Raw genomic sequence first — 25,514 nt, forward strand, 5'->3', positions numbered from 1 at the left:
GAAAACATGACAAATGCAAAAAAAAAAAAAATAACATACTCCATTCTCACATTTAACTGGGAAGTAAAGTCAATTATGTATTGCCATTCAATTTCACAGCAGCTCAAAGACTTTGGCAGCAGAAAATTATACAACTCTGTCAAAGTCTACAGTGCTTCAACTCATGCTTCTTAGAAATACTTTTCCCACTTATTCTGTCAGCTACATACCCTAAAGATCAGTTGTTTTGAATAAGAAACTGATGTCTTTTCCACAGATGGAAAAAATCCAGATACAGTCATGTGAATAGTATAGTGCAAAATGCTAAGTTCAAACCTAAATCCCTCTTAAAATCAGCTGCAAAATGCCAAAGCCCATTATATTCACTAGCTTCAGCCTCATGCTGAGTAGCTGCACAATTGGAAAAAAAAAAAAAAGGACAGTGCCTTCTCTCTCTTCAGCTACTTTGTCCGGCTTCCTTTCAACAACTGTTCTTCTTGCACTCAGATTATGTGGGAAGAGGTCAAAAAAATCAGCTGTGTGGCCATCCTCACTGAGGGCTGTGAAGTCAACTCCATGCCCAGTGCTGCCCCACGACTTCTTTGCTTCCTCTACTAAACCAAACTGCAGCCTCAAGTTTCCCAATTTCTTTCCAATTCAGCATAGCAGGGTTCACACAGCCTAGATACAGGTTTTTCTAACATCAACTCGGTAAAACCAAACAGGACAACTTTAAAACTGAGCAGCGTGATGCACAGATGGACATTTTGGTTAAACAAACAAAACAAAAACAGTAAATAAACCACCACACTCACGGAACATGCTAATACTTTAAAGGAAACCTGTGAAAGCCATTAAATGGAAGTGTCATTCAGAGTCAATCTAGGTAGGTTAGCTAGCTAGAATCATGGAAATCTACTAGATTTTACATGAGGAGTTTGAGAATCCAGAGGGGTTTTATATCAGTTTGGCCTAAAACAAAAACTGCCAGTTTCCAGCAGCATAGTTTGTAGCACTAAAGGGCTGATAGTTACTGTAGCAGAGGTGCACTTCCTCCTCCCTTTGACTAAAATGAGAGCCCATGACACTCATTTCTCTTGCTTTTTCCAATACTGCCTAAAAGATCTTGTAAAAGAAGATGTTTCCTGTTGTATGATGACTGAGGTTACTGAGGATGTACCATAAATCTTGTATCCTGGAAAGCATGAAGTGATGAAACGAATGCTCTCACACTTAAATTGGTGGACAGTACAGGTACATTCTAACTGGCCTAAGAAAGAAAAGGAAACAACCTGACTCTGCTCACAGTCATTAATAACTCAAATAAATGCAAAGTAAATTAAGCAGGACATGTCCTCTCAACAATTAAAGCCTCAGTGCTTGTGGAGGAGGCAAGGGATGGGGAAAGCACAAGAGAGAACAAAAGGAAGAGAGAAACACAAGGAGATCACAAGCTAAAGGGAGAAGAAAGGACAGGACAGAAAAATTCACCAAGAATGGAGATGTTCAGCATAGAAAGAAGACAACTGACACGAGTCCTGGGAAGCAGTGAATAAGAACAGAAATGGAAGGAAGATTAATTGGAAGATAGAGAGAGAGAGTAAATTAAATGCAAAGAGACACACTGGTTTCTTACAATCATCTGTTCTAAATGATCTTCAATCTTTATCTAATCTTTATTTAGGGGAGGAAGAAAGTCTCCAAAGTTACAGAATTTTTATGGAACAGAAGCAAGCAAGTAAACAAAAGCTCACAAACACAGTAAATGAAAGTACCAAAGCTATCACCATCCTCACAAAGACTAGACTGGACTTTATGGGCTTCCACAGCAGTCTTCATATTGTTAAAATCCCCATTAATTTTTATTTTCCTCTTATTATCTGTTGCAGTACAAAGATGCAGCCATTGTCTGCAGAACAGCAAATCTAATATTTGCTCTTTGACAGAAACATTATACACTTTCCAAAGGCCAGCCATGTGGTACCTTTTATCATTGACACTGAACCTGTACATGTCCTAAAAATCATGCTAACTTCCACTTGAATTGTAATAAGTTAAATAAAGGACACCACATGCATTGTAAACCTTCTCAGTTTATTTCTAAAACTGTAAACTTTTTAACTGCTATTTACATCACACAGTAGTTCATTAACTTTCAGAAGCTTAGTAACTGGACTGTAATAAATATTTAATGTTAAAAAACAGGCATAAAATAATTATGATATAATAAATATTATTTTACCTTTTTTAGACAATTATTTGGTATTACTAAGATGCTCTCTCATAGGGCTATGCTACAAGACGGATTTATTTAAATCCCCTTTTAAGGATTAGAAATTGTCACAGATTTTAACACTTGTGGCTGCATGTATGCAAATGTCTGAAGAAATTAGGCAAGATGCAGTTTAATCTCTCACTAGCATGCCTAATAGATTTTTGAATATCAGGAAGATTTTAAGTTTGGCAGCAAGACAAACTTGCTAGACATGTTTATAAATCTCCTGGCAGATCCAAATCTGCTTAGCTTCAAAAAATCCTAGCTAAAAGCATTACCATAGTAATTGGTTGTATGTCAAAAACGGAAGATGAAGATGTTCAAAGTACCTTGTCTTTCTAATGCATATACATACATACATATATACATATATATCAGCAAGTAATATACAAAAATCTATAATCCTCACCATTGCCACCTGTTCTGTTACTCCTTTGTCCCACTGAGTTTTCAGACTCTTTGTATGGAAATTGAAGAGTAGTATCCAAACTTCGAAAGCCTTCTTTGAGAGAGTGGTGCTTATAGTATTCTACGAGTTCCTTTCAGAAAGGAAAAACACTATGTCATTGTAAATTGAAATCACATACTTTTCAACATTCTGGTGTACAGTCAATGACAGTTTTATTACACAAGTAACCTTATTTCATAATACAACATCCAACAGTACATGTTTGGTTTTTTTTAAATAAAGTACCCTAAAAATTGACAGCTTTTATATCGCCACTTATAACAAATCCCAAAACCAAACCAAACCAAACAAAAAAAAAAAAAAAGCCTCATCAAAATCAGTTAAGTAAAACCTTTTTGTCAGAGTCAACATTTACTGCTTCTTTAAGTCATGCTGAGAATGTATTTGCTTTTTTGAAGTCAGGCAGAAGGCAAGGTCAGCTGCTTTCTAAGGATGTGTTAAATGCCTGTTTCCTCAAATTACTTTTGTATTGATAAGAGACCTTTACCTAAAAACGTATTTGTAAGCACACAGATCTGAAATAAAGCACGTGGTTTGTGCATAAGTGTATAAATCAACAGCAACTTAATGCGCAGATCCACTGATCACGTAAAACTTTCAGGGTGGGGCAGAGTGGGTGGGTGTCAGACAGTGCACACTGTCTGAAAAATCCAGCATTTCACATTCTCCTTGTACCCAATCCAAAAATTTGATCTGTGTTTATATATGTGCATATATATAAACATTCATAGTTACACACAGAAATATTTTACATATATATGCACAAATTTCTGTATGTAAATATATAACACTAGCTCAAATAGCTTATGTAGCAAAGAAGACAAGTTACTTGAGTTTCTACTCTAAAAAAGGCAACACCCATCAAAATACTGACAGCTCATGGCTCATGTTATTCCTTTGCAATCTTCAACCCCTGACATTATCTCTTCCATTTGAATTTGCTCTAGTAATGTCAATATCACACAGTTTGTACACAGAGCCTAGAATAAGATTAAAAGAGACCAGACAATTCAAAGCAGATGTACTTCAATTGATTAATAATACTTCAAATGTGGAATTTCACTCTTCAGAAATGCAAGCACAAGTAAACCCTTCACTCCCTTCCACTTACTTATATTTAGATTTCCAAATTCAAAGTAGACCAAGTCAGGCTTAGGTCAAAATAAGGAAATCGTACTGTGCTTAATCATTTCCTTCAACTAAATGAAAAAAAAACAAAAAACAAAAAACAAAAAACAAAAAAAAAAAAAAAAAACAAAAAAACAAAAAACAAAAAAAAAAAAAAAAAAAAAAAAAAAAAAAAACAAAACCACACCAACAAACAGAACCAAAGAAAAAACAGACAAGCAAATAAAAAAACACCACAAAACCCTACCACAATTCTTAGCCAACATCAGTGATACTTTAATTCCAGCCAAACAAAATTACTCAAATTATTTAGCCTCAGATCTAATGCATAACCCCTAAATTCTTGATAATGGTCTGAAGATTATTTTCTGAACTCTGGAGCACTTCACTCTTCAACACTGTGAGCTGTTGCACATTCTGAAACTGCTCCTAAGGCGGAGTCCGAAGCTAAGCAAAATCTATGCCTGCTTTTAACAGTTCATAATCACACACCTGCCAGGCACTGCAAGGAAGTAGAAAGGCCAAAAAAAGCAAAGCAGAAAGGTTTTGCTGTTTCATATCAGCACATCATACAAGCTACAATGTCAGCAATGAAATTTTATGTCACATATCATCACTAATTATCCTGGCATTCAAAGTACAAAGCGAGGGTGACTTGTAAGCAAGCAGGATTCAAAGTAGGACTTCTGTAAAAATGGAAAGTTAACTGGTATAAAACTTTTGTTATCTTTTTGCATAGCATAAGTCTGTAAGAATTACGTTGTTTGGTAAGACACTAAGAATTCCAATTGGACAGATTTTATTTGTCGGCAAAATAACTGAAATGCTTCCAAAACTGAGAAAAAAAATTACTTTGGGTCACAAAGATTTAGTCACCTTTAAAAGTTTAGTTTTTAACACCATTGTTGCATGAAACCACTTGACAAACAACTGCCCTCTACAACATTCATAGCAAAACCACAGTAGCAAGCTTACAAACAGATAAAAGTAAGCAGTCCCTGTGAGCATGGATGGGGTTCCTCAGGAGTCTGCCATATTACCACAATTCACAGCAGCAGCAGAACTGACCTTTCACTGCACCTTGGCCTGCTTGACACACTCACCCCATTTTAATTACTCTTGTGAAAGTTTTTTAAATGTACTATGAAAAGTACGGACAAGAGCTCTTCTACTGTTTTACCTCCAAGGCAGTACAGAACACTGTGTCAGTGCAGATCACTACTTAAGGTTTCCATGGATGCTGGCTTTGTCTCTCTTCAGCTCCCACTTCTACTCAGACTCCTTTTGTTCCTCTCTTCTTTCAGACACTTACTTTTTCTCTTGCATCTACCCAGGACAAAGCAGTTGTTCCACAGCATGTACAAACAGTAGTTACACTACAATGCTACCACTTGTCTATTTAACTCTCAAGGGCACACTTCATAACACCCTAAAACTGTATTATAAAATACTTTTTTTCTAATTGAATGTTAGCAAGGCTAAATTGGTAGTGATGAGGCCTTTACACTAGAAATGTCTTTTGTCCTCTCAACTCTGTGCTGCACTGCATATTCTTTTTCTCATTTTTACTCCAACTTTGTTCTTTACTTCTGTCTCTGATCATTGAGCTCTACTTTGAAACCTGCACCGGTGCATTAAACTGCATCACTGCCATAAGAAAATACCTGGCAGCATGTGACTCCAGCTGACATGCTTTGTCAAGATCCTGAGAGTGATCATATGTTCTCACCAGTTTCCAATGAGTTTGCAGTGTTTGCAGACTAAGTAGACACATCCTTCATGCATCTGAGCAACACCATGATTTCTACCAATAATAAGATCTCAGAGTCCCCAGCCCTAACATTAAGCACTGGTTTTTAAGTATGAAATGAAGACAGAGTACAGAAACAGCTTGGTGCATTCTCCATCAGGAAATGTATGTTCTTCCCGTTCTAATGAGTACTTATTTCAAATAAGGCCAGGTAAAGCATAGATTATCATTTAATCTTTCACCACTTGTAGGATGATCTGGTGTTACAGAGTATCAGCGGCTAAATTTTTAAGGCTTCCTAGTTTTAAAGCTTCTCTCCCTACTCTTGTTTTGCATTATCCTTCATTTTTATTTAGCATTTTAGAGTACTTCAGTATGCATGCAGGAAGGCTGCAGCATAAGTTTTAATCCAATTGATTGCACTAAATATAACATGCTGAATGAGCTTCCATTAACAAAGCATCAGAAAATGCTTAAGCAGTAAAATTTTACCAATGTGCTAAGGTAATTTATTCAGATACCATGTTTATCAGCCTTGTCTGAGCAAAATGAGCTAACTAGAAATTCTTTCAAATTAAAGTTCAAATAAAGGAATTTCTTTCCAGTACAAGATGACTGACAAAACATTCAAAACTCACTGACCAGTAATAACACCAAACTCCTATTTATGGAAAAGAGCTATTTCCCATATATATTTCTAAGCTATTAGCAGTTTAGATAGCCCCATCCACTACCTGTTCTGCCTTGTCTGGTGCACCAGAACCAGAAACACCAGCCCTTTCTGAGTTTTTCTGGGCTCTCTGACACAGTTGCACCAGCATCATTATGTTCAGCAGTACATTTGTACATGTGCTGGGCTGCAAAGGAACCTTCAACCAGCTATTTTTAGGGATCATTACTATATAAAGATTTTCAAAGACATCAAACTCTCCTTTCAAGATTCAATGTAACTCCATAGTGGGCTAATGTATGGGATTCAATTCCTCCTCTCTTTCACATGACTGCAGGGCATACTCCAGTTAGGACAGTCCAGTTCTAACTATAAATACACAGTTCTAAGTACATAACACTATCACTTAGAGCTAAAATCATAAATATAAAAATGTATCTTATTAGCAGGTATGGACACAATTCAAATTTCTCACTCTCACAGCTTTCTGTAATTTCACAAACCAAAGCAGCTCTCATTAACAGCAACACGTTAAAAATCTCACACTGCTAAAAATCTAATCAATGCTTACCATTAAATTTTTAAATTTTCTGTTTTCTGCAATGTGGAAAAAGCCATCTCTTGTTAAAATCTTAATGTGCTTCACTTCATTATTATACCTGTGGGCAATGAATAACTTATGAATATAAATGCATTTTTAATCAGACACAATCAATAATTACCTGAGGACAAGCCCCAGTAACACCATACAAATAAATTCTTAAGACAAAATGTATATCTGTGCCAAAACAAAGTTGACATCTAATCAACCAAATATATTTATTAAAGTACAGCTAAAGAAGTAATCTGTAATCAGAAAAAAGTCACAACTAACTGCTCGTTCTAATGGGGAATTCCCACGTATTTCTTGCTTCTATACTCATGTTGATAAACAATATGAAAGCAAATAAGACCCTCATAATAATTTGCAGCCACAGAATTTAGTAACCACTTTACTGAAACGTCTGAGATGCAAAAGGCTTTGACAAGTTCTGAGTCAATCAAACATTCTCATTCACTTCATAGTAGCAGATCACATTACACTCCAAACACTGCTTACTCTTATCCAATATCTTAGACCATCACTTTTGTAGACCCACTTGCTATACCAGCATTATAAAACCATTGCTACCTTCCTATTGTCAATCCTGAATATTCTTGTCAGGAACTTCAATTTTCCTATACTGACTCTCTTAAAGGCTGTATATAATTCCATAATGGAAGTATAGGTTAATTTTTCTTATTTATTTCAAATATTATCTAGAGGTAAATGAAAACAGGAAAGCTTTCTTGAGGAGATCTTATTCCATTCCCACTTACTTGATACTAATTGCATATTCTCCTGATTCTTTGGTCCTGTGCCGCACCAGGTAAGTGCTATTTACTCTGTTAATAAGTTCACTCTCTGCTTGCAATCTTTCCATTGCTCCTGCAAACCTGTAACAGAGAACAATAAAAATTGCTTGTGATTTTTTTCCAAACTCCAGAGGTCTATCAAACATGTAACACAGAGTCCCAGCATTCTACATATGACAGGAACCTAAAAATACATCAGTTGCAACTGAATACCACTTACAGATCCTGTGAATGAAGAATAAAACATGAAACAATTCCACTGTTGGGGGGGAATTTTTAATTAGAAAGGTAGTTCTGCACATGTTGAATACAATGTCTGCTAAGGAAAGAGCCTGAGCATAAGCTGAATGACTACTGGTTTGAAAAGTTCATAAAATCAAATGTTTTTTCTGAATCATTTGTGCAAGTGAAACAATACAACAGTGGTCCAGAACCTTAGAACTTCCCTGAGTTCCAGTGGGATTTATCTTAAAAGGCCAGAGAATCAGCCACCAACAGTGTATTAGTTCAAAAAAGACCTACACAAAAATTTGCTACTTCCACAAACACACTATTTTATTTGGTTTCATAATTACGCGTAACCTCTAAAGACTGAAGTACAATGGGCAGACTCAACATCCACAGGGGAAAAAAAATCAGCCTAATACATCAAAATCTGAAAAAGCTGATGCTCAGTGTTAAAAGCTAAGACAAACAAGTCACTGATTCTGCAGCCTGACTGCATAAGCAGATTTGTGTCCTTGCTCTGCCTTGCTGGTTTGGGTGGGATGTCATGAAAGGCTGTCAGCAGACATTTACTTGCAAAGCTAGAGGTTAAACTGTTAATTGGAGAAAGTGATCTAGCTTCCAGGGAAATTATGCCTATCTTACCATTTTACAAAGTAGTATAAAGGCAGTTGCCATCACAGTCATCATCACAGACCACTACCATGTAAAATTTCATCCTAATAAATCACTACCAATTAGAATGGAGTTTTAAGTAAAAAAAACCAGTTATTTATTACAAATCCTGAGAAGATAAAGACTGATGCCAATGACATTTTCTTCTAACAAAATTATAAGTAAAGTAAACATTAGAAATTAATTCAAAATACCAATTCTAAATATTAAACATTCTATTTGCCTTGTTATGGAAAACCAGTATTTGTTCAGATGCAATCCTGATCTCACTTTTGGCAAGCTAGAGGAAATCAGAATTCATGTCTAAATGACAAAGCATAAAATCAGGGAAAGAAGAAAAGTGATGCTTATTCTGTTCTCTTAGAATCACCACGTCTTTTCCAGAAGCAAACTGAATTCCAGTAAAGAGTTCACACACTAATTAAGCCTCAGACCAGCAGTGGTTGATACACCAGCCTTTTCACAGAATCATCAAGGTTGGAAGAGACCTTCAAGATCATCTAGTCCAACCATCAACCCAATATTGCCACAACCACCTCTAAACCATACCCCAAAGTGCCACTTGTATTTCTGCAGTTTTAATGTTGGTGGGGTTTTTTTAAAGGAAATGCAGAATTACTCATGATACCAGATGTATTTAATGTTATTACTTCTTTTATTCACTTAACATCTAACATATACTTCCATGCTTCATACTATACTCATCTCCTATTACTCTATTTCAGACTTCTTGGATTGAAGCTGTACAGCTACAGACTGGCAAACAAAATGTAAAAATCATTAAGCACTTCATTACATCACAAATGCTTTTAGACAATGTATGGGGTTGCTTTCCCCAACCATTACACAATGCCACCTTCTGAAGCCCAGAAAGGTTAAACCAATATAATTTCAATTATAGTAAACACTATAGTTGATTTCTATGACTGCTTCTTTCAGAGATTCTTTTAAGACAAGACAGAAACTCACCACAGCTGTGAAGAGTAGTCTACTGGTTTAGGAACCTAGGATATCAAAAGATACAAGAGAATGAGGATCAAGCTTTTTTTTTTCTAAAAAACACAAATTAGACAGCAATGACTTAACTGTCAATATCCAGATGAAACAGGTCAAAAGAAACAGATGATCTAATCAGTCTGCAAGACTTTTCTTTAAAAGAAATTACAATAAAGGACAAATACCCCGTATCATTCTGAAAGTAGTACAGAATAGTTTAGGTGACAGTTTGGTTTGGATTTTTTTTACTTTATAGAACTGCTGGAAGCTTTTCTGACAGTGCCTACATTCAGATTTCATACACAAAATAGCCCAATGTTACGTATTGTTGAAAAGTATAATTAAAATGTGTAACCAATTTACAGTAGCATATAAAATTAATTTCATGTATTCAGGATTGTATGGCCTTAGAAAGACTGTCTAGTGGGAAATACAGTCTACTCTTCTGAGAAACCTGAGGATAACCCATATCTTGTGTGACGTCACTCATTCATTTGTATTTGACTTGGTTTACTCTTGTCCTGTATTTTAATAAGCATGTAATTCGATTCTCAAACTAAATTTAAAAAATTAAGCAAACTGCAATCAGCTTGCAAAATGGATGTTATATGTATGCATAAACATGTGCATAGATAATGTTTATTCATGCACAAGATGCCCAGTACAGCAATTCCCATGAAAATCAGCATTTCATCTTGACCATCTCCCATTGGTGTAAAATAACTTGGTATTACTCTACTCTTCTAAAACATCTGAAAATTGATTTTAGTGAAAGCTTGTCATACACCTCATAAACTTATTACTTAAGGCCATATATTCTTAGATAAGCAAATGATTTTTTTTTTTCTTCCAGTAAAACCAGAGAATGTTTTATTATTTTCTGGACTCTAACAGGAAAGAAATTACAGTAACATTCCTCTCACAATTTTTTATTCATGATATATGGAATGTTTTCAACAGAGACTTCCAAGCACAGATCGACTCAGGAAGATATTATTATAAAGGCCTACAAACTTAAATTGATTGAAATTGTAATCAGTTACAAGTCCCACTAACTTGACCTTAGGTATCAACCAAGATCTCATCAAATCTCTAGAACTGAACTTGAAATAAACTGCAATAATGGGACAATCCCACTCCTCAAAACCCCACCCTAAAAAAAACCCCAAACAAAAAACTCAAAACAAATCATATATTAAAAAAAAAATACCTAAAGAGAAAAACAAACAAACAAACCTCCCTGCATATTTAATCACAATATTTCAGAGTTAAAGTTGCAAGAGTCAATTAATGCAAAATTTTTGAGTTAAGCTCTCCAAAAAGCTGTAGTATATTCTAGAAGTACTGCTGAGGTACTAATAGGCAGCTTTTGGATGGAAAAAAAAAGTGCAATAGGAAACTATGAAGCAGTTAGTGCATCAGGATACTGTAAACTAGATGTCAGCAGACAGTCTGAGCTGTGGAAACATAAAGAGCAATAAGATATTTACAACCACTTGTGTTGTTAACATATCTTGCAACCTCCTCAAAAAAAGCACAGTTACTGGAACGCAAAAATACCACATTATTGTAACAAGAATTGTTACAATTTCACCATTTTTAGACTGTCATCTTCATGCTAAGAAGCTCCAACAGTAGTTATATAATGCACTTAGTACAAATGCTTCACTAGAAACACTAAGTACATTCTTAGTGAACCTCAGAACACTTTTGAAATGAGAAAGTTATCAAAAAACTTACTTAGAAATTAAATTAGTAGCTCCTCCGACTTCTCTTTCTCCACAGGGATTAACAAAACTACTCAGGTTCTTGTGATAGGATAGGATTTTGGCTAACCTGAAATTTATTTCAGACCTAACTTCCATCCCTGCCCTGTTAAGACTCATTTCCATGAACCAAATTTGCAGAGTTCACTGCTTATTGGTGTTTCAAATTAAATATACAATCCCTTACTTAAATTCCTCTCGATCCAATGCTTTTATAAGAAAAATTCTGAATTTTAAAGGGCCAAAACTCAAATTTTTTCCAAACAATAAAGCAGACACTAGTGTGGAACACATTAAAATTCTCTGTGATGATACCAAGGTCACATGTTCAGTTTGCATAACAGTGAATCTATCCAGGTATTACAACAGTCATTTAGCCTAGTTCTTGAGAGAGAAAAAAGAAATATGCATTACTCCCAAACAGTGTGGACAAAGGGCTCTCAAACAGCAGCATTTGTAGTGCTGGTAGCATGTGAACACTTTGGAAGAGCAGGGGACCTCACACAGTCAGGGACTACCACAGGCAGCAGCAGTGGCTCTTTCCTATCCCTACAGCTACTGATGGTGCTACCCAGGCATCTCTGCTTCTAATGGGGAGACCTGGCAAAAAGTTAACAGGTTATGGATATGCTGACAAATAATTCCTGTGAGAAATATTTTAGTGGAGCAACCAAACGACACATTTCAAGGCCTTCTAGGCACTTACAAAGCTTTGACATGCTGTAAGATATTCCTAAATATTCTGAATTTGTCAAGTAGTCCTAATAAGTTGGAAAGGATATAAAAATTCAAAAATGGTTTAAGTCCATCCTCCAGAGCAGTTAAATGATAGATGAGTAATCCTTTTCATAAATTTTGAATGGGCAAATATATATATACATAACAAGAGTTGTCACAAAACAGAGTAAAATCAAATATTATTCCAGAAGCTCTTGGTTCCTACTGTGCTATACACCCAATGCCTCTACAGAAATTAGAAAAATGGAGGAAAGATTGGAAGAACAAGAAATTAATCATATGGTGCAGAAAATGTCTGCTGATATACACTACTTACTGGAAAAAGAAAACATTGTTTATAGGTACAGTTGTGAAAAGTCTAGAATATAGATATTCTGGAGCTCAGCAGTTTTTCATTCAATATTCATTCCTGAGGTCTTCTGATATATGGATTTTATACTGTTTCTGGGCATTTTTATATCAGAGGGTTGTAAAGACTGTTAGACTTCATAATAACAGTAAAAGTTATAGCATGTTTAAAACCCAATTGATGTTTCAGTATCTTTAACTGCATCATTTATCATAATAAGATGTTTATATTTCATCCTTCCAAGTTAACAGTGGCAAAGCATCAATTTATCTTTTTGTTCTGATCCTGACACCGGTTGGTAACATTTCATGAATAGTATTTATTCATTCCGTAAAACTGTGTTATTTTCAATACTCCTCTAAACAGTATATTTTAAATTTAGCAGAAAGCTTTCCCACTAGAAAGCAGTCTTCAGAGCACCCCAGTAGTGTTTTGCCTACCTTTGGATATGCCACTGCCTCTGCTTTAAAGTATAGGGGTAATTCCTGAAACGTTGCTACAGTTGCTCATGCCAAGATGTAACAGGCACTGCCTGTGACCAGGACAGTGACATCATGAACGGGAAATTCACCACTTGAACAAGCCAGGGGTGGGAAATCCACAAATTTAACAATAAGCAAAGAGTGGAAGGATGAAAGCTAAGTTCACATAACATTTTCATCTTTATTTCAGATTTGTTCTCTCACCCAATATAACACAACTCGGACCCACAAATATTCTGTGCATCCCTCTTCAAACAAAATTCTAGAAATATGGGGTACTAAAGATATCCTATGATATACTAATGTATTTATATCCTTTAGGATCACATGGATATTTGTTCTGGAAACTAAGGTACAACATAAGCCCTAATGGCACATCAAAATGCAGCTACTAGCAGCTGATTCCATCTACTTATAAGCCACTTAAGTGGCATATCTTGATTGCTGTAACAAAAGCAATTCTATTAATAAATTAAACTGTTGTGAATCAAACTAAAATAAGTGAAAACTGTTTTAAAGTAAGAAATATAATTCATTAGTGGTTTTATGGTTTTTCATCAATTAATCTCAACAAAGGAACCTACAGTAATCTCATGCATAGTGTTACAGAGGGCAGAGAAGGGGCAAATGTTTAGTATACCAATGTATCTTCACATCTGTACACAAAACTGTTCAGTAGATATTACAAAATTATTTTTCTTATTGCTTTCCCAAACTTTTCCAAAATGACATCATTCTTGTGTGAAATAAAGGCAGGTAAGAATCTAAAGAAAGAAGAAAATTTACCAAGCAGTCAAAATTCAAAGTTTTATATTAGTTTTACAATTTTTAAACTCACTACTTAGGATGTAATCCCTCTCTCTAACCCAAAGTGACTGGGGAATAGATTAGAGCCACAGCATTCTCACCTTACTGCTGGGGAAGGGAGAAAGTGCACTTTCACATAAAATGTATTTGATCTACATTCTGGAAACTCTTTAGACAGTTTAATTTATTCATATTCCCAAAAGTTAAACCTGCTTATCAAACCATGTTTTCTTGACTTGTCCTATTTACATTCAATAACCAAAAGAATGCTCTGTTTTAAGCAATATTGAACATACCATGAAAACACAAAAGAACTAGAATAAATACAATTTTCTGAAGGTAAGATTAATCTTTATTAATGGTATGAACTAGGCAGTTTTTCTGTAAGGTGACAAATAATTGTACTTACACATGGGCTAGGTTTTACTGCATCACTTGGGAAGAATCCAAGCTCTCCTGTTGTTAGATTTCTGCCCTAGAAAAAAGAAAAACACAAATTTTTCCATTTTTGAGACATAATGGAGACTAATAGTAAATGATAATACATGCACAGGGATTTAGAACAATAAGTATATCCAAGAGTCTTTAAAATAAAGTGCTGTTCTAATAAAGTGTTGCCAAACAGTTGTGTGGGTTTCATTGTTATTTTGTTGGGATTTTTAACATAATTGAGTAATAATTATAGTTGATGGACCTGAGAGCTCTGAGAGATGAGAGGCAAGAAGGGAGCTCAGAAACCAGGATGTGATTCCCAGTTCTGTCAATGTCTGCCACTGTCTGAGATCTTCATTAACGTTAATTATGTCCTTTCAAGCTACTTTCTCCTAAGTTGTCAATCTAGAGAAAGCTGCCCCATTGCAACATTACAGATCCCCAGAATGATTTGTGGCACTCACAGCACCCAACAGATCAAGACAACTGCACTGGGAATTTAAGGGTAGTAATCCAACAGGCAACTCAGATGCTAAAAGGTAAGGGTTTCCATAAGTGATGCAAATCACTGGAAATCAGGTGGGCATGAGAACACCAACAGAACTAGAGATCAATTCTCTGTCTATGATATTGTCACCACATGCTATAGATCCATCCACACAATGGGAGACCAGCTGCAGAAATGGCCTAAATTGAGCCATTTATGCGACACAACTGCTGGCCCCCCAAAGTTTCAGGACCACCAATTTGCACCCGAAGTGACCTGATCATCACAGATCCATCCCTCAGCAATTCACAATTCAACATCAACTAGAGAACACCTCCTCAGCCAGACAGAACAACAAAATACAAGCACCTTTCTAGTCCTAGTAAATATTCGGCTGTGACCAAGCAGATCACGTTTCATGGTAGAACAGAGCACATAGTTAAAATTTCTAAACACAGATACATAAACTGAGGGCAGCAAAACGAGTATTTTGGCAAACAAAATTTTTCATTTAGCAGATCATTAAAGACACAAAAATGCCTAACCTCCATTGAATTTAATATATTGACTGTGAACATCATATATTCTCAGCATTTGGCAATGAAAGTAAACATGAGTACTTTACAAACATTAAAATCTTAAAAAATACATTTATTTTTTATTTTTGGTGGCATAGCTACAACACAAAAAAAAAACATTAAAAAGGGAAAAATCTTCATAAACAGACATGGAATTTCTTCAGGATTTTAGTCCATTTTGTTTCCGTAACACTAACTTTTATTGTACCCTAATACACAAAACAGAATTCAACAAATTCAAATAGGGTGGTGCTGAACCTAAAAAAATTAACGAATGTTTACAAAAAAATGAAAACATTCTTTGATTGGTGCTACCCTAAGTACAATAAATGAGTGCATCATTTTCCCAGGGAGATCACTAAGCAATTTATCGCACACAGTAACTGCCATCTTTACCAAATATACACAGAAGTGCAAGGGAGGCAGAGGAGAGAGGAAAGCAGGCAGGCAGCACTTAAGCTAAATATGCTTTATAGCAATGATATTTTAAAAAGAATTATGTGCAAACAAGTGACAGTCTTACAGATCTGAATCTCTGTTTAGCCCCTTCACTTCCTTGCTGCCTTTGACCCTACTTGAATACAGGTTACCCTTTGCACCCCATACTCCATTTACTCCTGAAACACAAATCCCTCTGAAGTATAGACTTTTAAGCAGAGCTCTGTGAAACAGTCTGCCATCTAAGTGATACTTATTTTCAATACTAATCATACCTGAATAGCAAGTGGCATCACACTCAATAAGATCAGTCACTGAATAAAACATACTAACATCTATCAAAACATGTCTGACCCCACTTCAGCTATAGCTTAAGCATCGCTTAGTAATCTGTGTTGTTTATTTGATGAGCTGTAAAGAGTGAAAAAATTATACCTAAACCACACATATATATCTATTACAATCACTTCAATTTTTAAACTGAGCAACAGTCAAGTTAAAAACCCATTGTAATATTAGACTTGCAGGTCAGCTGTAAATTACTCTAAAAGGCCTCTTGAATTATTTCAGATTTTAATACAAATTGCATTTCACAGGGTTTTTTCCTTAATATGCATTTTAAAATGTAGATGTCATTAAAAGACTTAGAAAAATCTGCATTAAGCAGTCTGTGACAAGACAGGGAAAAAAATATTCCCAAATGATGCTAATGGAAATGACAATTTCCATTAAGATTCAAATCTATTACTAAAGCTTCTGGGGGAAAAGCCTCACACACTCTCTGGTTTCTGCTAGTTAAACACAGGGAGATTCTAGCTAGATTCTTCAGCATGATAATCACAAATAACAATTAAGACAATTTCCAGTAGATTGATTTGACAGATGTGTATGAACATGGCAATAGAATCAGTCCCACAAGGTGCCAATAATTCAGGCTTGTACTAATTGTATTAGTCAGATGATTACCTTCTAGCCAGTCCCAAGTCAAGAGCAGGCTTAAATGCTTCTCCAGATCAGAATATCAGGACTTGCAAAACCAAGTCCTGCACACAAAACTGTAAAGGCCAAACTCTGTCAATCAGCATTTGAAAAAAATTATTTCTAGTGATGAGAAATATCCATGATGTGCTAAATAACAGGTTTGGGGGGGTTTGGAGCAGAGTTGATTTTTTTGTTGGGTTTGGAGGGGTTTCTGGGAGGGGGTGAGGCGGCTGGATTACACCTATTTTCATATTTTTCAATAGATAAAGCAATTCTATTGTTTATTACTTCCCCTGATTAAATGTTGTTCGGAATGATACAGTGACATAGGAGGAGCTCACTGATCCAGACCTGAAGAGTTTGAAGAAGATTTAATCCTAACTGTAGTCCAAAAAACAAAAACGAAAAAGTATAACCCAGCTCAGAGCAAGCAGTTTTTATATATATTCATTAACTTATTGTAGCCTCAAAGAAAAAAGAAAATCATGAAGACAAACACAGGAACAACAATTCAAGATGACAGATGTTTCCCAACTGTTGTTCTTCTATTAATATCCTGAAAATTCTTCTATTTAGCTCTATTTCCATTTATCCAATAATATCAACAATTAAGAAAGCAATCAAGAAAAATGAGACACACTTTAATGCATTTATAGTTAAAGTGAATGTAAGTCAGTATTTTCAATGTTTATAGTTCTCAATTAAGCAGAAATTTCAGTAACAGAAGTAGTGATGTGAATCATGCAACAGCAAATTTTGCCATCAATAGAATATACTTTTGCCATGTACATTAAAATCCTATCACTTAACTGACTTGAGAGGGCTTCAAGAAGTTTAGGTGTAGCTCTGTTTTGCAGAGCTGTTTCTCTCCCCTATAAACCTAATATTCCTTAACTGGGGTTTTTCAACATAGCTTTTAGTTCTGCCATGTTAGAGAAGCAGCGGCTGAAAAGTCACAGGAATTTGCTGTTTATGCCAAACATTCTCCTTAACTCTTACAATTTCACTAGAAGGATTGCCACCAATGTCATGTTCTTGCAGATTTATTCACTGGGGCTTTTACTCTAAGACTGCAAGAATGAAGTTTTACACCACATAGGAACTACTGGCAATTTAAAAGTAAAAATAGTCGTAATTAGACATTGGTTCGGATAAAAAAAAAAGATTTTTTGTTGTTGTTCAAAAAGAAAAAAATTACAATTATTAGTTCAATAAGAAATTAATATCTGGACTAAAAGAATATAGCCATTTGCTAAATTATACAGTACCTGCCAAAATAAGCTATGTGCATCTCCTTTAAGTAGTTCAATAGTGTCCCCAATCTGGATATGCAATGGTGGACCATCCTGTGCTGCTGGCTGTGGTATTCCATTGTAGTTTCGAATTACTTGCATTTTTGGTAAACCTGAACAAACATAAACACATACAAAAAGAAAAGAAACAGACAAAACATAAGCCAAAATTTATTTTTACTTAATGACAATTGATAAAATCTGAAGACCACAAAAGCAATCGAGCAAAGAAACACTAGGTTTTTAACAGGTACATGACTAAGGCACTAGCACTTAGTACTGTACCATGCACAACCTAAAAGAAAATAATTACTTCGGAAAAACATCTTAGTCCTCCTTTCTTCTTGGGGTAAAGTTGATTTCATGCCTATAGGGACTATTTTTAACTGAACGTGGGATGTTCAAATCACTACCATTGAGTGAGCATATAGATTCAAAATCTTAACCAGAAAGTTTTTGGTTAAGTAAGGTTTTTGTAATATATTTTAATTAATACAGGCAAGAGTGAAAGCATGAAAAGTCAAGGTTGCTGGGCTGCCATATTTAACATGTTTCTTGTGGAGAGTCATGATTAACTTAATTCTAAAACAAAGGATCAGTGGGCCCACAAAAGATCTACTTCTGTTGCAAGATCACTACTGTAATTTAGGAGGCAATAAACACAAATAACCATGATCTCCTCTAAATTGTACAAAACATGAAAGAGATCATCTTCAATAATTACTATCCTCTGTATTAATGAATAAATACTAATCCCAAGTGCTGATGAAACATTAGGTAAAGTAATACCAGCTCTTATGTTACTCAACCGAAATTACACCCTAAGTTTTACTATTTCTGAAAGTTATCTGGCATACTTAAAATGAGCACCTAATTATTAGTAAGCCATTATTCCATTTATGCAAATACTAGGTCTTGCTTTGTTTCTCAGTTGAAGGCTGTCATGCTTTCAAATACTGATTCAGCATCAAGAAATGCTTTATGCACTGCATGGCAAATAGAAGCAATGCTGCATACAAGTGTCCTCTCAGAGCTGATGACTGTGTCCTAATGCAAGGAAACTCCCTCATCACAATACCCATGATAGTTCTGCATATGTGATGAACAAACTGTAAGCATGTATATCTTGGAGATATACATGGAAGTCAGAACAAATGCACAAAAAATTATTCACATTATAAAACCTTATATTGGGTGATTTAGTTTAAGACATTTTTAGTATGCAGATATAATATATTTAAAACCCTACACTCATATTGATCTTATCAGAAGATGCTCAAGAAATACTCATGTACTTCTGAATGCAAATCCTGGTGGTCTTTTTAAGGTACTACACTGCTGAAATTATTAATCATAAACATGAATAAAAGCACTTTTTATTTCTATTTCACTGGTAATTATGACTATTGGCATCTCCGAAAACCAGGTCAAGAGAACAGGGGAAAAAATTGTGCTGTGTCAACCAGCAGAATTATTCTAGAGATAACACAAAATTAATCTTGTTAAAACATATCATGCCTAGAATAGTTGTGTATAATTTGGTATGCTTAATTCTGTAAAATCTGACAGCAATTTTGACGATAAAATTACCTAGGCAGATACAACGTTGGAAGCTTTGATTTAACACCTCTTGACATCACTAGAAATAATCCTATTCATTTAAATAGGCTTTTGGGTTAAAGTCTTAGCCCTAATGGAGTTTACTGACTTGCTTCAGATCCCTTCTTAAAACTTGTTTATTGTAATGCCTACAGAAACTGTGACAACTATAGTGTTTATTTGCCACAGCTGGTCTCTACTATAGTGACCACCAAATCTTATTTTTCTACTGTAATTTTACTACCTAATTTTATCCAAGTCTTTCCTTTGGTCTACTCAGGAGTTCTTTGTGCTCAATGTTGTTGCTGCAAATACACACTCCCCAGCACAATGTATATGCACTATCACCAGACTTACACAAACCAGCATCTGGAATATGAGGGATACATGGCTAGGATTCTGATACATTGCAACAATACAGTAGCCAATGATATTGCAATGTTGTTCTGTACTACTTTCATGCTACTGCATGCTATTTTTAAGGCCACTGATAAAAAATACATGTAGAAACAAGTGCAATTATTTTTTTGTTCTTATTATTTTAGCACACATTAGATTTTACTCAGATTCTGAAAAGCACTTTCTACCTCAAAGTAAAACAACTGAAGATAAATTCACTCTCTAACAACAAGAGTGCTTGAGTCAGTAATAAAAATATTCATTTCAGTATCAGCAATACCAGACATGCATAGACAGCCTGTATTGATCAAAGACACAAAAGTGGAGAGTGCACAACTAATGCGTTTTACTTGTTGTATGAAAATATCAAAAGGACCTGTCCCTGTTATATGATTTAAACTTTTTTTTTAAATCAGTTTTTCTGAAACAAAAGACTAAATTAAATCTTTGAATCAATCAAAGAGCTCCAAACAGAATACCTACCTTCCTTTTCACCATTAATTACAAATTTGATTACAGTAGCTCAGAAAGAGTTTAGCAGATTAACAATGAGCTGGTGTACATTTAACTGGATGGAAACTGGTCAGTCTTCATGTCCTAACATATACAAAGAACAGTAGGGTGAGAGGGATCAAGTCCTATCCATTGTTAACACAGGGACCGTCTCAATCAATCTGTCAGTTGTTTAGCAAGCTTATCCTTAAAGTCATTTGTTTGCTGCTGCTGTTCATTTTAGAACTATATTCTCCGAGCATTTAGAATTGCGCTGGCCTTGGCTGGGGTAGAGTTAATTTTCTTCACAGTAGGTAGTAGGAGGCTACCTATGGTTTGAATTTGTGCTGAAAAAAGGGTTTGCTTGCACAGTGTCAAGGCCTTTTCTTCTTGTACCACCCTGCCAGTAGGCTTGGGGTGCACAAGAATCTGGGAGGGGACACAGCTGGGACAGCTGGTCCCAACTGACCCAAGGGATAAGCCATACCATATGACACCATGCTTAGTATATAAAATGGGCTGAAGACAGAGGAAGGAGGGACTTTGGAGTGATGGCATTTGTCTTTCCAAGTCACTGTTACACATGATGGAGTCCTGCTTTCCTTAGGATGGTTGAACACCTGCCTGACCAGGGAAAGCAGTGAATGAATTCCATCTTTTGCTTTACTTGTGGGTGCAGCTTTTGCTTTACTTGTTAAAGTGTCTATCTCAACTCACAAGTTTTCTCACTTTGGTGCTTAGTTCCTGGCTGGGGTTAAACCACAACAAGAATCTTCTACTTTTCAGTGTAAATTAGTTCATGGCCAACTTATATTCATCCAGACAGAGGCAGCAGCTTGCATAGTTCTTTTCCTTGCCTGCATTTATTTTTGTACTATAGCTAAAGAGAGCAATCATACCCCTATTAACCTTCATTTTGCTAGGCTAAACGAGCCAAGTTCTTTCAGCTTCCTCTCATAACAGATCAATTCCTCTGAGGCAGTATACCAACTGCTTTACAGAAGTTCAGACAGACAAGATCTAGAATATTTTCCTTGTCTATCTTGACATTTCATTTTTAATTGGCACATGGATTCACAACAAATATAATCATTAAGAATCCTGAGTGCTCGCTGTAATATAATAATGCATACAAGAAAAAGTGATATGCTACAGAAACCTGAAGTGTTTTAGAGTATGATTATGGATCATTTGTGACAGAAACAGTATAGAACTACTATGTATTAATAACTAAAACGTGAAATTCAATAAGCATTAAAGGCACTGTCATTGCAAGGTACATAGTTGCACTACTGACAGTATCTGACAATTGCAGAAAACTTGTGGAAACACATCTGGTACAAAAATGTTACTCGCTCACATGTTCAAAAGCAGGTAAAATTCCAACACAAAGGACAAGGTCAGGATTTCATCCATGCATTATTATCATTAATGTTACTAATTCCATTGGTTTCCATGAAGTCAGATTTCCATATGACAAAGTTTTTAATCAGGAAACTTTCTAATTTAAAGATACAGAAGAGCCTGGCAGTTTCCAGCTTTGCGATAAAAAAGCAAACTTATCCATTTATTACACCAATAAATAACTGAAAACCAGGAAAAATTCCCAGATTCCAAGAACAGTCTTCATAGTCTAGCTCTAGGTCACAGAACTAACACAAACTGATGATCTAAATTGTAGCTCATGAGAAAAACAGAAAGCAAGGTAGAGTCAAGATTTACAAAGTACTAAATCGTCTACATTATAGAAAAATAAAACCGTTTATAAACCATACCATGCTTTTGAGTATTTCATCTCATAATTATGAGTCAAGGAAGGAGGTCACATTTTAGAATTAACATAGTACATAATAAGTTAGAATACCCAGTACATACATGAAACAAAAAAACCCATATAAAGTACTTGTATTCCTTACAGCATCTCTCTGTTTATGAGCCACATTGAATGACACTCAGAGCTTCATGCAGAGACTCAAAAATGTTATTTTTTGCTAACAACATGCATAATGCATGCCCTATGATGACCTCTATCTGCCAAAATTGATTCCAGCATCTGTTATTTCCAAGCAATGCAGAATGTGGTTTAGGCTTCAGGCAGGGATCATTTTAACATACAAAATAATGACACAGCATACAGGAGAGCCGGGTTCAAAGGTGAATTTGTGGATATACTATATACTATTAGCACAAAGACATAAAATAGCTTTCTCTGCATTAAATATCCCTTCCTACTTAATATGAAGGAAGACTTTCTTCTTCTCTAAGGAAAATATGGTCTAATCACAAAGTATTTATAACCCGGTCCAAAAACCCACAAATGAAATGGAATAAAGCCTCCTGACTTCATGAGGCTTTGAATCTGAAACAGAATTTTAGACTATCTGACAAGGTCACATCTTGATGTTTCCAGAATCAAGACAGTGCCACTTGCCTTTCATATAGGAAACAACAAGAAGGCTCCCTAATTCTGTGTTTTCATTCACCCATCTTTTGGGTGTCTGTTTGGAATCTGAACTCGCTTTAACCCTTTTTCATTTATATCTTTGTAGCTACAAAAATAGGGAATGCAGTTCTGCTGAGAAACAAGCTGACATTTAGTGATTGTTTAGCCTTCCATAGTAAAGACCAGGAGAAATATTCCATCTCAAATCTCAAAGCAGGTACGTCCCCAGGCATCTTTACCCCCCAACCAAAAAGTAAGGGCTAAGTAATTCATGGCAGTGTCTCGGTGGACTAGATGTCTGAACAGTGACCCACAGTAGGGATAGTTGTGCTTTCAAAAGAATTTGTAACAGGAAGCTAGAACTCGTTTTTCACTTAGGAAGCTTTTTTTCCCTTTTCCTTCTAAATTTCAGAGAAAGTTGCAGGGAGACCCGAAAGTAAGCTCACTCTCTCTCTCTGGTATGCAAGAGAGAGAATGCTCGCAGACATATACAGGGCCCCCTCAGGTCTGAGAGGGCAAGGGAGGACAGAGAGCAGATAAAAAGCCTTGGAAGAGCATGGGAATTTGCCTTTCCTCTGAGACCCTGTGCTGCCTGGCAGTGCCATGAGGTTTGTAAGTTTTAATGTCTTTGCCACCAAAATAAAACCCATTTGAACCCTTTCCACTGCCTTGGCATTCCTGCGGAAGATACCTGCATATATTTTACTTTACACCCACAGTATCGCAGATAATTTTAACAGCAGAAACTAAAGAGACACAAGCGAAGGGGAACTTGGATTGAAATAAAAGCAAAGAAAGAAAAAAATTAGTATTTACAACATGGTAAGTAAAGTTAGACTGAGAAGGTGTCAGATCAAGAAGTGTAACTGCAGATAATAAAGTAACAAGGAGTTATGATAAAAAGAGAAAGAGGAAAACAGATCTGTTGATAAGGACAGCAGTGTAAGAGCAGATGGACCGTAATACCCACAATCTAAGCATTCATGAGACAAAAAACACAACTTTTTGATATGTTTGTTGGCAACATCTAGGTCCACCACTAATACTAAAAGCTACTTAAAGGAAAGCTCTAATCTGAGCATGGGCTATATGAAAAAAAAGTCCATTGGCATTCTGTGTATATCCTTCAAATCAGCTCTGCTACCTTCAGTGTTTAAAACTCCTGTTTCTAATAATTTTATTGCAGAATTAATAGTAAACTTGATTGTCCTCTCTTGCATTTATCAATTCCTCATCAGTGACTTCCACAGCCAGTGGAAGTCAATGGCTTTGTACAGTTACTGCCAACAGCAAAGCTTGTCTAGAAGGACTTAGCTGGTGAGGAGACAGGAGAAAAGCAACACTACATTATCACTTTCAAAAACCCACTTACATTCATTTTCTGACAATGTCTATTAATGGTTCAAAAGAAACTAGGTTGGGGTGAGGGGTTTTTAACTTTTAGGCTGAGTACTCATGACACAAATTAAAGATCTCACATACATGGAAGATGCAGCACAGTCTTTTAAGTCCAGTCTTCAGAGTGGCAATGATTTAAATAATTAGTATTGGACAAAATTAACACAATAAGTACATAGACATACCTCAAAGAAGACACTTTAATTGAACTTTTAATCCTCCCAGTCTTAAGTTATTATTTTTGTATGTCATCATAATTAGAAGTTCTAATTTTAGTTATTGCTTATAAGCCTTATATTCATAAAATAATAGAATGGGCTGAGTTGGAAGGAACTTTAAAGATCATCTAGTTCCAACCCTCCTGCCACGGACAGAGACTCCTTCCACTTGACCAGGTTGCTCAAAGCACCATCCAACCTGGCCTTGAACGCTTTCAGGGATGGAATCCCATTCCAGGGATGGGGCATCTACAACTTCTCTGGGCAACCTGTGCAAGTGCCTCACCTCTCTCACAGTAAAGAACTTCTTCCTAACATCCAATCTACACCTTCCCTCTCTCAGTTTAAAGGTAAGATGGTTGAAATGCTGACAGTGCCTAAGACTCAGTTTGGAGTATTTCACTTGTCCTCTCTTTAACTGCTTTGCGTTTGATTACTGTTCCATTAAGTCTTACTATTTGTCCTGTGATTAACCACAACTCTGGAGTTTGCCACTTGACTCAATTTTAAGCGAAAAAACTACAGAAGGCTGATTATTAAAACATTTAACAGCTACCATAAGCCTTAACTCAACTGTGTAGGTTACTGCTTACATAGACACATAACTAAAGCAACCCTTTCAGGGGCAGGGCAGGGCTTTCTTCCATAAACAGAGAACTCACATGCACGGGGGAAAGGTGGGGGGAAGGATGTGGAGGGAAAATAATCTTCACTATCTCATAATTTAGATGACAAATCTGTAACGCACTCCAAACCACAACTGATAAACGTTCACATTTCTCTTCCACAGAAATGGAAGGTTAAAGGACTGTTATGCTACAGAACACATAAAACTACTGGGAAAAAAAAATTCACAGTCCTAGCCCTGCTTTCGGTGACTGTCCTCCCTTAACTACTCCAAAAACTGTGTCCTTCTTAAAAACCTTACTGAAGCAGCATTTGGGGTTCCTTCCAGTCCTTTGCTACCTGCCAAATCTATAGTTTTTCAAATACTCAATTTTCCACCATTTCTCTTTAATCCTGCATATATAAACTGTATTCTTGGCAGAGACC

General features: G+C 35.8%; 1 protein-coding gene across 2 annotated transcripts in view; it reads right to left on the minus strand.

Moving 5' to 3' along the window:
• VAV3 (vav guanine nucleotide exchange factor 3) overlaps positions 1-25,514 on the minus strand; it is a 165,753-nt gene that overhangs the window by 20,708 nt on the left and 119,531 nt on the right. For both annotated transcript variants that reach the window (XM_051793401.1, XM_051793410.1), the window contains exons 20-25: positions 17,889-18,025; positions 14,114-14,179; positions 9,536-9,570; positions 7,631-7,747; positions 6,843-6,930; positions 2,664-2,793 (exon numbers count right to left, since the gene is read on the minus strand). In XM_051793401.1, the coding sequence (XP_051649361.1) occupies positions 2,664-2,793; positions 6,843-6,930; positions 7,631-7,747; positions 9,536-9,570; positions 14,114-14,179; positions 17,889-18,025 (573 nt within the window). The remainder of the gene's footprint in view (positions 1-2,663; positions 2,794-6,842; positions 6,931-7,630; positions 7,748-9,535; positions 9,571-14,113; positions 14,180-17,888; positions 18,026-25,514) is intronic.

This window comes from Manacus candei, unplaced genomic scaffold (genome assembly GCF_025592945.1).
Source record: "Manacus candei isolate 608988 ecotype Guabito, Panama unplaced genomic scaffold, ASM2559294v1 h1tg000005l, whole genome shotgun sequence".
Lineage (NCBI taxonomy): Eukaryota > Metazoa > Chordata > Aves > Passeriformes > Pipridae > Manacus > Manacus candei.